General features: G+C 40.8%; 1 protein-coding gene across 1 annotated transcript in view; it reads left to right on the forward strand.

Moving 5' to 3' along the window:
• Positions 1–16216, forward strand: part of dcp2 (decapping mRNA 2) — a 37358-nt gene continuing 21142 nt past the window's right edge. Inside the window, exons 1-4 of the mRNA XM_072281396.1 lie at positions 1–140; positions 8659–8810; positions 9256–9383; positions 15705–15803. Coding sequence (XP_072137497.1) covers positions 88–140; positions 8659–8810; positions 9256–9383; positions 15705–15803 — 432 coding nt within the window. The 5' untranslated portion in view covers positions 1–87. The remainder of the gene's footprint in view (positions 141–8658; positions 8811–9255; positions 9384–15704; positions 15804–16216) is intronic.

Here is a 16216-nt window from a genome sequence, read left to right on the forward strand (position 1 = left end):
GAATGGAGCTGAAGACTTTCTCTGGGTTCCCGGAAGAGGAGACGTGGTCTTCGTGCAGCGGGGCAGTGGTCGCGGTATGTGTGTGGTATGGAGGGTAAGAGAGTGGAGATTCCAACCGGAGTACTGGACGACTTGTGCAGGTAAGTATACAAGAAGCGACGTGTAAACCTCCCAGCCAGGGTATTTTCCTGGCCCTGAGCTGTGAGAGGAAAAGGAAGTGAGGGCCTGGGAGGAGGAAATGCACTTGGATTGAGAGCCCGCCTAATGAGGGCCAAAGTTAGAATTGAATCCAATTTAAAGATATAAGACTTTGGGATCTTTTGGATTATATTTTGCACAAATGGGAAGGAGGAGAACGTGTTCTCTTTGTTATTGTAAAAAGGGAAGATATTTTGTAATTCTTTTCGTATAAATTCACGGTATCCGTAGTTGGCGTTTTTATTTTTAAAAAGCAAACTGGAGAAAGTGTGGGATTTAATTTTTAAATATCTTTATTTCTGAAACCTTATCTTTTTAAAAAAAACACCGCAAATGATTTTAGAGGAAATTACTTAAGCGAATAAGAGTGGTGTACAACTGGGTGACCACTATCTTTTATTGCCTCTTGTACAGCTGCAGTCTTTAATGTATTGTTTCACAGTGTACAGTGTAAGTGAAATAAAAAACCGCCTTAAGCAGGAAATAACTAACTTATTTGAATGTGTCACTGTATAATCTTCGCTGTATTTATTTGATCTTAAGACTATTTATTGTGGCCATTTCTAACGTCAGGGGTTGTACTAGTATTTTAGGATACATGTAGTCAATGTGTTTACGTTGTATTCTACATTAGTTTCTCCATCATTTCTACTCTGACGAGATTTTCCATACAGATGACTCTGAGATATTATTCTATTAAATGCAGCTTTCCCTCTACCATAGTTGATTCAGCTCTTTTTTTTGTACCTTATCTAATTCCCTCAGTCATCTTGGGCACTCCAAGCCAGAGAAAGGAAGGTTTCCATGGTCCTCGTTTTCCACTTTTGCAATTCCCTACATCTTCAGCAAGATTTCATAATCAGATGTATCTTCCTTTCCCCTTTTGGGCATGTGGTAGCTTCTAAGTCTCAAAAATCAAATTCAGCTGCTCCTTTTGGGTAGTTCTGCTGTAGATCACCCCTCTGGCTAAGTTTTTTCTTCCCACTTGTGCCATCTGAACAAATCCTACAGCTTGATATTTTGCAACTTTTTATTTCATTGTTTACTGTTTAGCCATCCTCACCAAGTTCGTCTCAGAGGTCGATGTTAGACTGTCTTTAAAGAGCGTGAACCCTTGCAAGGCAGAAGGTACCGATGGAGTACCTGGTAAGGCTCTGAAAACCTGTGCCAACCAACTAGCGGGAGTATTCAAGGACATTTTCAACCTCTCACTGCTACAGTTGGAAGTTCCCTCTTGCTTCAAAAGGGCAACAATTATACCAATACCTAAGAAGAATAATGTGGGCTGCCTTAATCACTATTGCCCGGTAGCACTCACATCGACAGTGATGAAATGCTTTGAGAGGTTGTTCATGACTAGACAGAACCCCTGCCTCAGCAAGGACCTGGACCCATTGTGATTTGCCTATCCCCACAATAGGTCAATGGCAGACACAATCTCAATGACTCTCCACATAGCTTTAGATTACCTGGACAATACAACCACCTACGTCAGGATGCTGTTCATCGATTATAGTTCAGGATTTAATACCATCATTCCCACAAACCTAATTGAGAAGTTGCAGAACCTGGGCCTCTGTACCAACCTCTGCAATTGGATCCTTGCTGACAATCAACACTGGCGCATCTCGGGAGTGTGTTTAACTCACTGCTGTACTCTCTATATACACATAACTGTGTGGCTAGGCATAGCTCAAATACCATCTATAAATTTGCTGATGATACATCCATTGTTGGTAGAATCTCAGGTGGCGACGGGAGGGCGTACGGGAGTGAGATATGCCAACTACTGGAATGGTGCTGCAGCAACAACCTCGCACTCAACGTCATTAAGATGAAAGAGCTGATTGTGTACTTCAGGAAGGGCAAGACGAAGGAGCACATACCAATCCTCATAGATGGATCAGAAGTGGAGAGAGAGAGAGTGAGCAGTTTCAACTTCCTAGGTGTCAAGATCTCTGAGGATCTAACCTGGTCCCAACATATTGATACGGTTATAAAGAAGGCAAGACAGCGGCTATATTTTATTAGGAGTTTGAAGAGATTTGGCATGTCAACAAATATACTCTTAAGACTTCTATAGTTGTACCGTGGAGAGCATTCTGACAGGCTGCATCACTGTCTGGTATGGGGGTGGGGGTGGGGAGCTACTGCACAGGACTGAAAGAAGCTGTAGAAGGTTGTAAATCTAGTCAGCTCCATCTTGGGTACTAGTCTACAAAGTACCCCGGACATCTTTAGGGAGCGGTGTCTCAGAAAGACAGTGTCCATTATTAAGGAGCTTCAGCATCCAGGGCATGCCCTTTTCTCACTGTTACCATCAGGTAAGAGGTATAGAAGCCTGAAGGCACACACTCAGTGATTCAGGAACAGTTTCCTCCCCTCTGCCATCCGATTCCTAAATGGACATTGAATCTTTGGACACAACCTCACTTTTTTTTAATATACAGTATTTCTGTTTTCGCACGTTTAAAAAAAAGTATTCAATATACATAATTGATTCACTTGTTTTTATATTATTATTATTTTTTTTCTCTCTGCTAGATTAAGTATTGCATTGAACTGCTGCTGCTAAGTTAACAAATTTCATGTCACATGCCGGTGATAATAAACCTGATTCTGATTCATGTTTAATTGTCATCAACCATACATGTGTATACAGCCAAACAGAACAGCATTCCTGTGGGGCCAAAGTGCAAAATGCAGTCACACACAGCACATAGCGCTTATGGTTGCAATAGCAGAAAATCATACAGTCACAAAAAATTGTAGCCTGAGCCCCTGTGTGGCATGACCTGAAGATTGATGATGGTGGGATGTTGTCCTGGAGCCATGTTTCTGCAAGAAAAAGCATATAGCAGTTCCTCATCATGTGCTAGTGTAGCTACAGACAAACACAATCCAACTTGTCTTTCACTGAGCGAATACTGAAGGGTGGCATTGACAGGAGGGGCCAGTCACCAACCCAGCACGGACTCCAGTATGTCCGTGTGCCTCTGCTGTCACCCTCACCACCTCCGGCATCCCTTAGCTGCAGCAGATGATGGTCTACCCCACTAGTGAGTTACTGGAGAGTGGTGGAGGGCCTGGACTGCACAACAACTGAGGCCACGCAGTTCCCCTGCTGTTGGTGTTTCCATCGAACCAATGAATTAGACTTGCAGTATTCTACATTATCAATGTCAAACAGGGTCTTGCGATCACAAGAAAAATATGGAAGACAATCATTTGCACCGTTTGTTGCCTTCTTCCCTGGATGGCTGTAGCAGGTGAGGACAGTATGCAACAAGTCCAGCTCCACTGCTATCCAGCAACTCACTATCACCAGTGGGGTGGATCTGCAGTACTTGGTGTTCTTAATACCCAGCAGTATCTTGCGATCATAAAAGAGGTGTAAAGGACAAACATTTACACCATTGTTTGGACCAAGAGAAGCTGCCGTGCCACCATCTTACTGGAAACTATCACTAACCTATCAATTAGATAACTGTTTCAACATTTTATCCCCATGGCATCTCTCATCTCATCCTATCAAGAGATATTAGTTTGTCCTACACTAATCCTTCTTTCCCAGTTCTGATGAAGGGTCTTTGAACTGAAATGTTATCATTTCATGAGTGTTCCTTCAGGTTCACAAGATCAAGGACGTTGTTTCAGGAGATGACAAATCCACATGGATGGATTCTTTTGTGGTTCTCTGCTCTGCATTTCCAGAAGGAAGTGTGGTCACTGCCCAGCTCATTGATGGGCATTCTCCATCCAGTGCAGTACCACTTGATGCTGCATTATCGATACTGTCACGGATTCTCTTGAGATGCAGGCTATTCTTTTTGCAATCCTTTGTGGGGTTTTTTTTGTTTATAAGGATGTGGATGTTCTGCTATTAATTTTGTAGACAGTGCCTTCTTATCAGAGACAATACTAATAAAGTGAATTTTGTGTAAAACCTGGTATCATATAATCATGGTGTATACTTACCCATCCTTAAAACTGGTTTGGACTAGTCACTGTTGCCATTTATTAGATCACAACTCACCAGTACTTAGAAATCACATTGTTTGCAGATGATCTTGACAATTACAAAAGATGGTGTTCATGAATTTGGTGGGAATAGGCAGTGCGCAGCAAAGCTCAGATTTTTTTTGGTTGAACATTGTTCTTGTGAGTGGATGCCTGTAACTAGTGTTCCATGGGAAGTGGTACTGGGATTTGTGCTATTTGTAATATGTGAATGATTTAGACGTAGATGTAGGAAGCATGATCGGCAAGTTTCAAAATGATATGAAGATTTGTGAAGACACAGAGTCTGTAGTTGCTCTAATCTGGATTTAAAAACCCTGCTGGAGGAACTCAGCAGGTCAGGCAGCATCCCTGGAGGATTGGGATCTTTCATTGGGACCCAGGTGTTTACTAAGCATGGGAGGCTATGACCAAATGCAGGAGGATTGGAGTCGATGATTCTCCACTGGTTGGTATGGATATGTTAGTCTCGATCTGAAATATCAACCATTCGTTTATCTCCAGAGGTGCTGCCTGACCTGCAGCGTTCCTCCAGAAGTTTGTTTTTTTGCTGAAGGTTGGTGGAATTGTTGATAGCATGGAAGGACCTTGATATGTAGCTTCAAATATCCTTGAAGGTAGCAATGTAGGCAGATATATGATTAAGAAGGCACATGGGATACTGATCTTCAATCGTCATTGCTATTATGGACATTTAAGAGACTCTTAGATAGGCACATGGATGAATTGAAAATGGAAGGTTATGTCGGAGGGAAGGGTTGGATTGATCTTTTAAATATTAACTTTATTTGTCACATATGAAATGTGTTGTTGCGTTAAATCAAATCAGTGGCGATTGTGTTGGGCAGTCTGCAAGTTTTGCGAGACTTCTGGTGCCAACGTAGCATGCTCACAGCACACTAACCCTAACAATACATCTTTGGAGTGTGGGAGAAAATGCACATGGTTATGGGGAGAGCATACAAACTCCTTACAGACAGTGGTGGGAATCGAACCCTGAACTTACAGCTGCCACTGTAATGTGTTGCACTGACTGCCATGTTATGGTGCTGCAATATGTGCAGTCCTATCACCAAATTATTGGAAATATGTGATTGAGCTGGAGAGAGAGCAGAGGACATTCACCAGGATGTTGCCTAGGATGGAGCATTTTAGTTATAAGGAGAGACTTGAGAGGCTAGGTCTGTTTCCCATTGTTCCCATTCTCTTCTCATTGTTACCATCAGGAAGGAGGCACACACTCAGCGATTCAGGAACAGCTTCTTCCCCTCTGCTATCCAATTTCTAAATGGACACTGAACCCATGAATACTGCCTCGCAACTTTTAAAAATTTATTTCTGTTTTTGTACTACTTATTTTAAATTAATTATTTAATATACTGTAATTCATCTTTTTCCTATATCACGTATTGCATTGTACTGCTGCCGCAAAGTTAACAAATTTCACGACATATGCTGGTGATAATAAACCTGATTCTGAGTGGAGGTTGAAAATAGTCCCATTTGAGGCACATATAACTAGGAATATAAACAGGCCAGAGTGCAACTATTACCAATTAGAGGTAGGTAAAACTAGAAGATACAGGTTTATGGTAAGGGGTAGGTGGTGAGAGCCTTTTTTTTCCCGTGGTAGAAATATCAACTGCAAAAAGATATGGCTTTAAGATGAGAGGGGTAAGTTTTTAGAGCAGATTAATGAGGTAAATAGTTTTTTTTATTTTTTCACTGAGTGATAGGTTCCTGGAATGCTGGTAATGTAAGCAGATATGATTGCAATGTTTAAGAGGTGCATGAACATGGAGGGAAAGGATTAATAACCCATGTTTAGGTGTATGGGATTTGTTTTGATATGCATCATATTTGACGGACATTGTGGGCTGAAGAGCATGCTCCAGTGCTGTAATGTCTGTTCCATCATAAAGGCAATCTTGAAAGTTCTTTCAAGTGATGATTGTGGATATGTTTGTGCTTTTTCTTGTTTTATATTCACAATGCTATAAGTAAATTTGGAATGATATTAATATGGCCTGGTAGTCTACTGCATTGCAATTTTCACTGTATTTAAAGTGGATTATCCCTTGCCTTTTGAGAGGTAGTCAGCACTAACTATACAATCCCCAGGTTCAAGGCAACAACATCTGCTAAAATTCACTTATTTTTAATATGCACTCAGTGGCCATTTTATTAGGTACAGGAATGGAATGCAGTGTGGCTTTCTGCTGCTAGAGTCCATCCATTTCAAAGTTTGATGTCTTATGCATTCAGAGATGCTCTTCTGCACACCACTATTGTATTGTCTGGTTATAGAAACATAGAAAACCTATAGCACAATACAGGCCCTTCGGCCCACAAAGCTGTGCCGAACATGTCCCTGCCTTAGAGCTACCTACGCTTTACCCATAGCCCGCTATTTTTCTAAGCTCCATGTAGACATCCAGGAGTCTCTTAAAAGACCCGATCATTTTCCGCTTCCACCGCTGCCAGCCGATTCCACGCACTCACCACCCTGCATTAAAAAAAAACTTACCCCTGACATCTCCTCTGTACCTGCTTCCAAGCACCTTAAAACTATTCCCTCTCGTGCTAGCCATTTCAGCCCTGGGGAAGAGCCTCTGACTATCCACACGATCAATCCCACTCATTATCTTGTAAACCTCTATCAGGTCACCTCTCATCCTCCGTCACTCCAAGGAGAAAAGGCCGAGTTCACTCAAGCCATTCTCATAAGGCATGCTCCTCAATCCAGGCAGCATGCTTGTAAATCTCCTCCGCACCCTTTCTATGGTTTCCACGTCCTTCCTGTAGTGAGGCGACCAGAATTGAGCACAGTACTTCAAGTGGGGTCTGACCAGGGTCCTATATAGCTGCAACATGACCTCTAGGCTGTTAAACTCAATCCCACGATTGATGAAGGCCAATGCACCGTATGCCTTCTTAACCACAGAGTCAACCTGCGTAGCAGCTTTGAGTGTCCTATGGACACGGACCCCAAGATCCCTCTGATCCTTCACACTGCCATCATATTTGACCTACCAAAATGAACCACCTCACACTTATCTGGGTTGATCTCCATCTGCCACTTCTCAGCCCAGTTTTGCATCCTATCAATGTCCTGTTGTAACCTCAGACAGCCCTCCACACTGTCCACAACACCCCGAACCTTTGTGTCATCAGCAAATTTACTAACCCATCCCTCCACTTCCTCATCCAGGTCATTTATAAAAATCACAAAGAGAAGGGGTCCCAGAACAGATCCCTGAGGCACACCACTGGTCACCAGCCTCCGTGCAGAATATGACCCGTCTACAATCACTCTTTGCCTTCTGTGGGCAAGCCAGTTCTGGATCTACAAAGCAATGTCCCCTTGGATCCCATGCCTCCTTACTTTCTCAATAAGCTTTGCATGGGGTACCTTATCAAATGCCTTGCTGAAATCCATATACTCTACACCTACGGCTCTACCTTCATCAATGTGTTTAGTCACATCCTCAAAAAATTCAATCAGGCTCATAAGGCACGACCTGCCTTTCACAAAGCCATGCTGACTATTCCTAATCATATTATGCCTCTCCAAATGTTCATAAATCCTGTCTCTCAGTATTTTCTCCATCAACTTACTAACCACTGAAGTAAGACTCACTAGCCTATAATTTCCTGGGCTATCCCTACTTCCTTTCTTGAATAAAAGGAACAACATCTGCAACCCTCCAATCCTCTGGAACCTCTCCCGTCCTCATTGATGATGCAAAGATGATTCCCAGAGGCTCAGCAATCTCCTCCCTCGCTTATTGGGGTCCCTGTCACCTTCCTATCAACTTGAGCCAGTCTGGCCATTCTCCTCTGACCTCTCACATCAAGAAGGCATTTTCGTCCACAGAACTGCCACTCTCTGGATGGTTTTTTGCTTTTCGCGCCATTGTCTGTAAACTGGAGGCTGCTGATCTCCTGGGATTTCATACAGCAGTTCCTGAGATGCATGAACCACCCCATCTGGCCCTAATAATCATTCCACGGTCAAACTCACTTAGCTCACATTTCTTCCCCAATCTGGTGTTTGGTCTCAACAACATCTGAACCTCTTGACCATGTCTGTATGCTTTTATGCATTAAGATGCTGTCAGATGATTGACTAGATTGATTAGATATTTGCGTTATCAATTGGTATACAAGTGTACCTAATAAAGTGGCCACTGAGTGTGTTTACATACTTACAGGATGACTACCATTGCTGTTATGTTGAACCATACAAATAATATCAGATGTAAAAACATATTTATATGACTGTGAAGATCTGTTCCAATTTGCTTATATAACGTGAACATTTTCAAGGTGTTGCAGTGTAACACAGTGTACAGTGTAGTGGAAGCTTTTGATTTATTTTGTAAAGCATGTGATGTTAGCAGTTGAGAATTATAAACATGTCACTGATCTGTTGAACAGCCGATTCATTCTACATATTCCAAGTGAAGAAAGGGACAATGCAATCAGAGTCTGCTTTCAGATTGAGCTGGCCCATTGGTTTTACTTGGACTTCTACTTGCAGAACACACCAGGATTGCCTCAGTGCGGGATAAGAGATTTTGCCAAATCTGATATCCTTTTGTCTTTAAATGAACTATATTTGTTAATAACTGAAAGAGCTATCAGATGTGTGGCAAGATTTTGGAGTGTTTGATAATCTTCTAGTTTGTCATTTGAATATTAATTTTTTGCACTTTTCTATCCTATTCTTCCTAATTTTTTGAGCAATGTATTTTATTCTTTGCTGCATCTCATTAAAATTGAGACTCCAGTTAATTTTCATTGCTCTTTTTTTTGTTTTTGGAGCTTCAAACTTATGGAATTGCCCCTTACATGATGCTTGTATACTAATTTCTTTTTCAGTCAGGCTCTTGGAATCCTGGTTGGGAATCTTTCAAATTAGTATCTGGAGTTTTGCACTGTCTGGATTCAAATTCAACTGGGGTGGCATAAATATCTGGCAGGAGGAAAGCCATGTAACCAAATTGTTGTTTTGTACCTTAACTCCTATTGCACTCTTCAACCACTGTTCATTTTTACTTCGGAAAGGAGATGATGTGGAAAAGATTTTAGATGAATGGAAGGAATACAAGATGGGAGTTCCAACATATGGTGCAATTATACTAGATGAGACACTGGAAAATGTAAGTAGAATGACAAATGGAATAACTAACATAAGCTTTACATAGAAAGTTTCAGCACATTACAGGCCCTTCGGCCCACAATGTTGTGCCAACCATGTAACCTACTCTAGAAACTGCCGAGAATTTCCTCAGCGCATAGCCCTCTATTTTTCTAAGCTCCATGTACCTATCTAAGAGGCTCTTAAAAAACCCTATTGTATACGCTTCCACCACTGCTGCCAACAGTGCATTCCATGCACCCACCACTCTCTGTGTGAAAAACTTACTCCTGACATTCCTTCGGCACCTATTTCCAAACACCTTAAAACTATGCCCCCTCCCCTCATGTTAGCCATTTCAGCCCTGGGGAAAAAAAACTTCTGGCTATCCACACAATCAATGCCCCTCATCATCTCGTACACCTCTATCAGTTCACCTCTCATCCTCCATCACTCCAAGGAGAAAAGGCCAAGTACACTCAACCTATTCTCATAAGGTACACCCTCCAATCTAGGCAACGTCCTTGTAAATCTCCTCTGCACTCTCTCTGTAGTATCCACATCCTTCCTGTAGTGAGGTGACCAGAATGGCACACAGTACTTTAATGCTTCGCAAAGAAATATGAACCTTAATTTTCGTTCAGACAAGTAGATGGCAGGGTTTCCCATGACAGATTAGGGCTAATTATCTTGGTTGCAAGTCAGGGTTCTTGGAATTCAGTCACTGGTAAGTAGTTGTATTCCAGATGTATGAGGCCCATATGTGTAAGTTTGGGGTGAGCTGATTAACAGATATTTGTGAAGCTGGATCATGCTGCCATTCCTCAGCATTTAGAGTGGGTGAGAGGAGATATACCAGGATGCTGCCTAGATTAGAGAGCATGTCTTTTGAGGATGTGTTGAGTGAGCTAGGGCTTTTCATTTGGAACGATGTTGGATGAGAGGAGACTCGATACAGATTTACTAGATGGTAAGAGGCATAGACAGAGTGGACAGCCAGAGACTTTTTACCTGGGTAAAAGTAGCACTTTAATATACTGGAGTCCATAGTTTTAAGGTGATTGGCAGAAGGTCTAGGGGATGTCAGAAAAGTTTTTTACATGGAGAGCAGTGGGTGCTTGGAACACGCTGACATGGATGATAGTAGATGCTGTAGATTAGAGATACCTAAGAAACTCTTAAATGGGCACATGGATGAAAACAAAATGGGGGGGGCTATTGGGTGTGAAAGGTTAAATTGATCTTGGAGGAGATAAAACGTTATTGCACAACATCATGGGCTGAAGGGTCTGTACTGTGCTAAATTCAATTATACACTATCAGCTCTAACGTAGCATGCTTGATGCTATGAACACCATCTCAATTGTACTGTATAAACTTGCCTTCAGCATTTTGTATACTCGTTAATTTGAATGGGATTCCTGATCTGGAGTTTAGGAAGGGAAAGGCAAGATTTTAAAAGATGGCTTGGCCATGCCCCTGGCCTTGTTCTTTTCAAAGATTATCAGGGCTGTCCTGGCTTGTACATTGGATGCAAATTCTGTAGCCTAATCATCTTTGAATTTGCTGTGCCCATTTCCTAGACAATTTTTTTCTGACTGTTGAACATTCACTTTTTTAAAGATACTAAGGAGTAAGAAGTTTTTTAATGAACCCTGAGTTTCAAGAGAGTGTAGAATCTAGGAATCAGTGGACCCGATGTAGAACCATATAATATATAGATATCTTCACAAATTCCACAAGATTGAGTTTTATTCTCTGTCTGAAGTTTTTGGAGAGTGAGTTGTGAACGTAAATTTTATTATCTGAAAGGCTGTAACATGGAGTTTGCTTGTAGTTTTACTGCATAATTAAAAAAGAGAGATCCCACTTTTTTTTTGGAATGTGGCAATCTTAAGGCATATTAAGATGGATAGATCCCTGGGGTCTGATAAAGTGTATCCTAGGAAACTAGAAATACAGGGAAGCTAGGGAAGAAATTGGAAGGGCCTCAGCAGAGATATTTGTATCAGCTTTAGCCACCTGTGATGTATGAGAAAAGTGGGAGATGCTAATGTTGTCTAATTCTGAGGAACAGGATTTGCCAGCATTTGGAAAAGCAAGGACTAATGAGGGATAGTTAGCATGGCTTTGAGTGTGGAAAATGGTGTCATAACAAATTTAAGTTGAGTTTTTGAAGAGGTGACAAAGACGATGATGAGAAGATGGTAGGAGTTATCTATGTGGTCTTCAGCAAGGCCTTTGACAAAGTTCTGCATGGCAGGCTAATCTGGAAGTTTAGATCACATAGAATACAAAACTATATCCAAAATTGGCTGTCTGAAGGGTGATAATGGATGGTTGTAGAAGCCATCCTCTTTTCATCTTCAGCTTTTTTTACAGATGGTATGATGTTTGCTTCCAGAATTTGCTGGTATTTAATTGAATTTATTCTTCCCTCTACCAGTGAAATGTTCCCTGTGCTACTGGCTGCAACACAAGCCCAAAGCATGATTGATCCACCTTCATGCTTAACAGTTGCAGAGGTGTTCTTTTCATGAAATTCTGCACTTTTTTTTCTCCAAGCATACCTTTGCTCATTGCGGCCAAAAAGTTCTATTTTAACTTCATCAGTCCACAGGACTTGTTTCCAAAATGCATCAGGCTTGTTTCGATGTTCCTTTGCAAACTTCTGATGCTGAATTTTGTGGTGAGGACGCAGGAAAGGTTTTCTTCTGATGACTCTTCCATGAAGGTCATATTTGTGCAGGTGTTGCTGCACAGTAGAACAGTGCACCACCACTCCAGAGTCTGCTAAATCTTCCCGAAGGTCTTTTGCAGTCAAACGGGGGTTTTCATTTGCCTTTCTAGCAATCCTACGAGCAGTTCTCTCGGAAAGTTTTCTTGGTCCTCCAGACCCCAACTTGACCTCCACTGTTCCTGTTAACTGCCATTTCTTAATTACATTATGAACTGAGGAAATGGCTACCTGAAAACGCTTTGCTATCTTCTTATAGCCTTCTCCTGCTTTGTGGGCATCATTTATTTTAATTTTCAGAGCGCTAGGCAGCTGCTTGGAGAAGCCCATGGCTGCTGATTGTTGGGATAAGGTTTGAGGAGTCAGGGTATTTATAAAGCTTTGACATTTGCATCACCTGGCCTTTCCTAACGATGACTGTGAACAAGCCATAGCCCTAACAAGCTAATTAAGGTCTGAGACCTTGGTAAAAGTTATCTGAGAACTCAATCTCTTGAGGTGCCCAAACTTTTGCATGGTGCTCCTTTCCTTTTTTTCCACTCTAAAATTGTACAAACAAAAATAATACACTAATCTTGCTTAAAATGTTGAAAAGAATGTTTCATCTTTATGACTTTTGGAGATCAGTTCATCTTCTACTCACATAACTATTAACAGTAAAAGAAATTTTGACCAGGGGTGCCCAAACTTTTGCATGCCACTGTATATAGGCTGGAGAAGGTCAGGTTAATGAGTACAGGAATTGGCATGTCACATTGTAACAATACAATTCGTTGGTGAAACCACACTTGGGATTTGGTGTGTACTTCTGTTTGCCAGCTATTGGAAAGATGTCATTAAGATGGAAAGAGTGCAGGATAGTTACTGGAACTGGAAGGCTCGGGTCATAAGGAGAGGCTGGATGGGCTAGGACATTTTTCCTGGAGTATAGTGGAATGACTTTATAGAAGTACATAAAAGTATGAAGGGTATATATGAGGTGGATGGTCATAGTCTATTTTTATCGAGCACTGAAGTGGATATAGACAGAAGGTGAGAGGGACAACCTCTTCACACACACAGGGTTGTGGTTACATGAAATAAGCCACTGGAGGAAGCTGTAGAACTGGGTGAAATTACAATGTTTAAAAGGCATTTGAACAGTACATTGAGTGAAAAGCTTAATGGTACTGACTTGGATAGATTATCTTAGTTGGCATGGTTAAGCTGGGGTTTCGGTGTTGTATAACTTTGATTTGTAATACCTGATTAAAACCAGTGAGCAAAGCAGAAGTATTAGGAAAAGAGAAAGTTAAGAGGAAATAGATTGAGGAAAAGGATGAAATAGATTTAAGTAATGAACAGATTATTAGTATTAGCTAGCTCTACATTCCAGATTTCTGCTTTAGCCATAAAGCTATCAATGTTTTCATCTCCCTTCACCCCCCCCCCCCACCACTCAGTGTTTCTAACTCCTCTCCTGCTGTTATGCTGATCCATGGATGATGTCAGGTGATAATGAGGATTTAATGTAATTCAGTTCATATTTTATGTGTGCATATTTTTAACAATGGGGGAGGGGAGAGGTTACCTTGGTCAAAAATGGCATTCCAGTCAAGATGGCGAAGGGAAAACTATCTATGAATGGCACTTGCTTGTAGATCGCATTTTAAAATTTATTTACAGCTCAGTTCTAAAACACCAGTAATGGTCATAATTTATTGCTTGCAATTTCTCACTGAATGGTTATTAGTTTGTTTTGTGGGAACGTGTATTGCTGTGACATAATGTTGTCTCCTAGACCCCTCAATACAATAAGTAGATTTGTTGGAAAATTTATATCCAACAAATATATACAGTGGCATGCAAAAGTTTGGGCACCTCTGGTCAAAATTTCTCTTACTGTTAATAGTTAAGTGAGGAGAAGATGAACTGATCTCCAAAAGTCATAAAGTTAAAGATGAAACATTCTTTTCAACATTTTAAGCAAGATTAGTGTTTTATTTTTGTTTTGTACAATTTTAGAGTGAAAAAAAGGAAAGGAGCACCATGTAAAGGTTTGGGCACCCCAAGAGATTTACCAGGGTCTCAGACCTTAATTAACTTGTTAGGGCTATGGCTTGTTCACAGTCATCATTAGGAAAGGCCAGGTGATGCAAATTTCAAAGCTTCATAAATACCCTGACTCCTCAAACCTTGCCCCAACAATCAGCAGCATTGGGCTCCTTTAAGCAGCTGCCTAGTGCTCTGAAAATTAAAATAAATGATGCCCACAAAGCAGGAGAAGGCTATAAGAAGATAGCAAAGCGTTTTCAGGTAGCTGTTTCCTCAGTTCGTAATGTAATTAAGAAATGGCAGTTAACAGGAACGGTGGAGGTTAAGTTGAGGTCTGGAAGACCAAGAAAACTTTCCGAGAGAACTGCTCATAGGATTGCTAGAAAGGCAAATCAAAACCCCCGTTTGACTGCAAAAGACCTTCAGGAAGATTTAGCAGACTTTGGAGTGGTGGTGCACTGTTCTGCTGTGCAGCGACACCTGCATAAATATGACCTTCATGGAAGAGTCATCAGTAGAAAACCTTTCCTGCGTCCTCACCACAAAATTCAGTGTCAGGAGTTTGCAAAGGAAATCTAAACAAGCTTGATGCATTTTGGAAACAAGTCCTGTGGGCTGATGAAGTTAAAATAGAAATTTTTGGCCGCAATGAGCAAAGGTATGTTTGGAGAAAAAAGGGTGCAGAATTTCATGAAAAGAACACCTCTTCAACTGTTAAGCGTGGGGGTGGATTGATCATGTTTTGGGCTTGTGCTGCAGCCAGTGGCACGGGGAATATTTTCACTGGTAGAGGGAAAAATGAATTCAATTAAATACCAGCGAATTCTGGAAGCAAACATCCAACCTTCTGTTAAAAAAAAAGCTGAAGATGAAAAGAGGAAGGCTTCTACAACAGGATAATGATGCTAAACACACCTCAAAATCCACAATGGACTACCTCGAGGTGCAAGCTGAAGGTTTTCCCATGGCCCTCACAGTCCCCTGACCTAAACATCATCGAAAATCTGTGGATAGACCTCAAAAGAGCAGTGCATGCAAGATGGCCGAAGAATCTCACAGAACTGGAAGCCTTTTGCAAGGAAGAATGTGCAAAAATTCTCCAAACAAGAACTGAAAGACTCTTAGCTGGCTACAGAAAGCGTTTACAAGCTGTGATACTTGCCAAAGGGGGTGTTACTAAGGACTGACCATGCAGGGTGCCCAAACTTTTGCTTCGGGCCTTTTTCTTTTTTTTTGTTATTTTGAAACTGTAAAAGATGGAAATAAAAAAGTAATCTTGCTTAAAATATTAAAGAAATGTGTCATCTTTAACTTTATGCCTTTTGGAAATCAGGTCATCTTTTACTTGCTTAGCTATTCACAGTAACAGAAATTTTGACTGGGGTGCCCAAACGTTTGCATGCCTCTGTATGGCATAGTAAACATTTTGAATACATTAGTTTGGTTTAGTATGTGTTAACAGCTGATATGTTAACATATTTTACAGTTTTCCATTGTCCACCTTCTCCAATGTCAATAAAAAAGTTAATAAATGCATAACACTTAGTTTTGATCCTGTTTCTATAAATGTAGGTCCTTCTTGTTCAGGGTTATTTGGCAAAATCTGGATGGGGCTTCCCAAAGGGTAAGGTGAACAAAGAGGAGGCTCCACATGACTGTGCCGTGAGAGAGGTAGGACATGTTTTTTCAAAATCGTATTTTGGATATTGTAAAATGTAGGGCAAATATATTTTTGATTATTGTTAAAAAAAATTTGCAACTACTTATTTCTCCCAAGTAATATTTAAAAATGATTGTGCTGGAAACTATGTTAGAATATTTCTAAAATAATTTTGGATGCCATTTGAATGAGAATTTGTTGATAAATGAATCTTGAGTTACTCTATCTAGAATATGGGCATTACACATTATTAAACATCCCAAAAGATTAAGAACAGATTCAGTCTGTGACATTGCTAGTTTTCGTCTCTGCATTCTGAAGTTGTTAAAATTCTATTTTGCCTTCAGTTCATTTGGCTGCAAACCTAATTTCTGATCCAGGTATGTAGCTCCAAGGAAATAATTCTTGAAGTGTTTTTTTCATA

Source organism: Mobula birostris, chromosome 17 (genome assembly GCF_030028105.1).
Source record: "Mobula birostris isolate sMobBir1 chromosome 17, sMobBir1.hap1, whole genome shotgun sequence".
NCBI classification, from domain to species: domain Eukaryota; kingdom Metazoa; phylum Chordata; class Chondrichthyes; order Myliobatiformes; family Myliobatidae; genus Mobula; species Mobula birostris.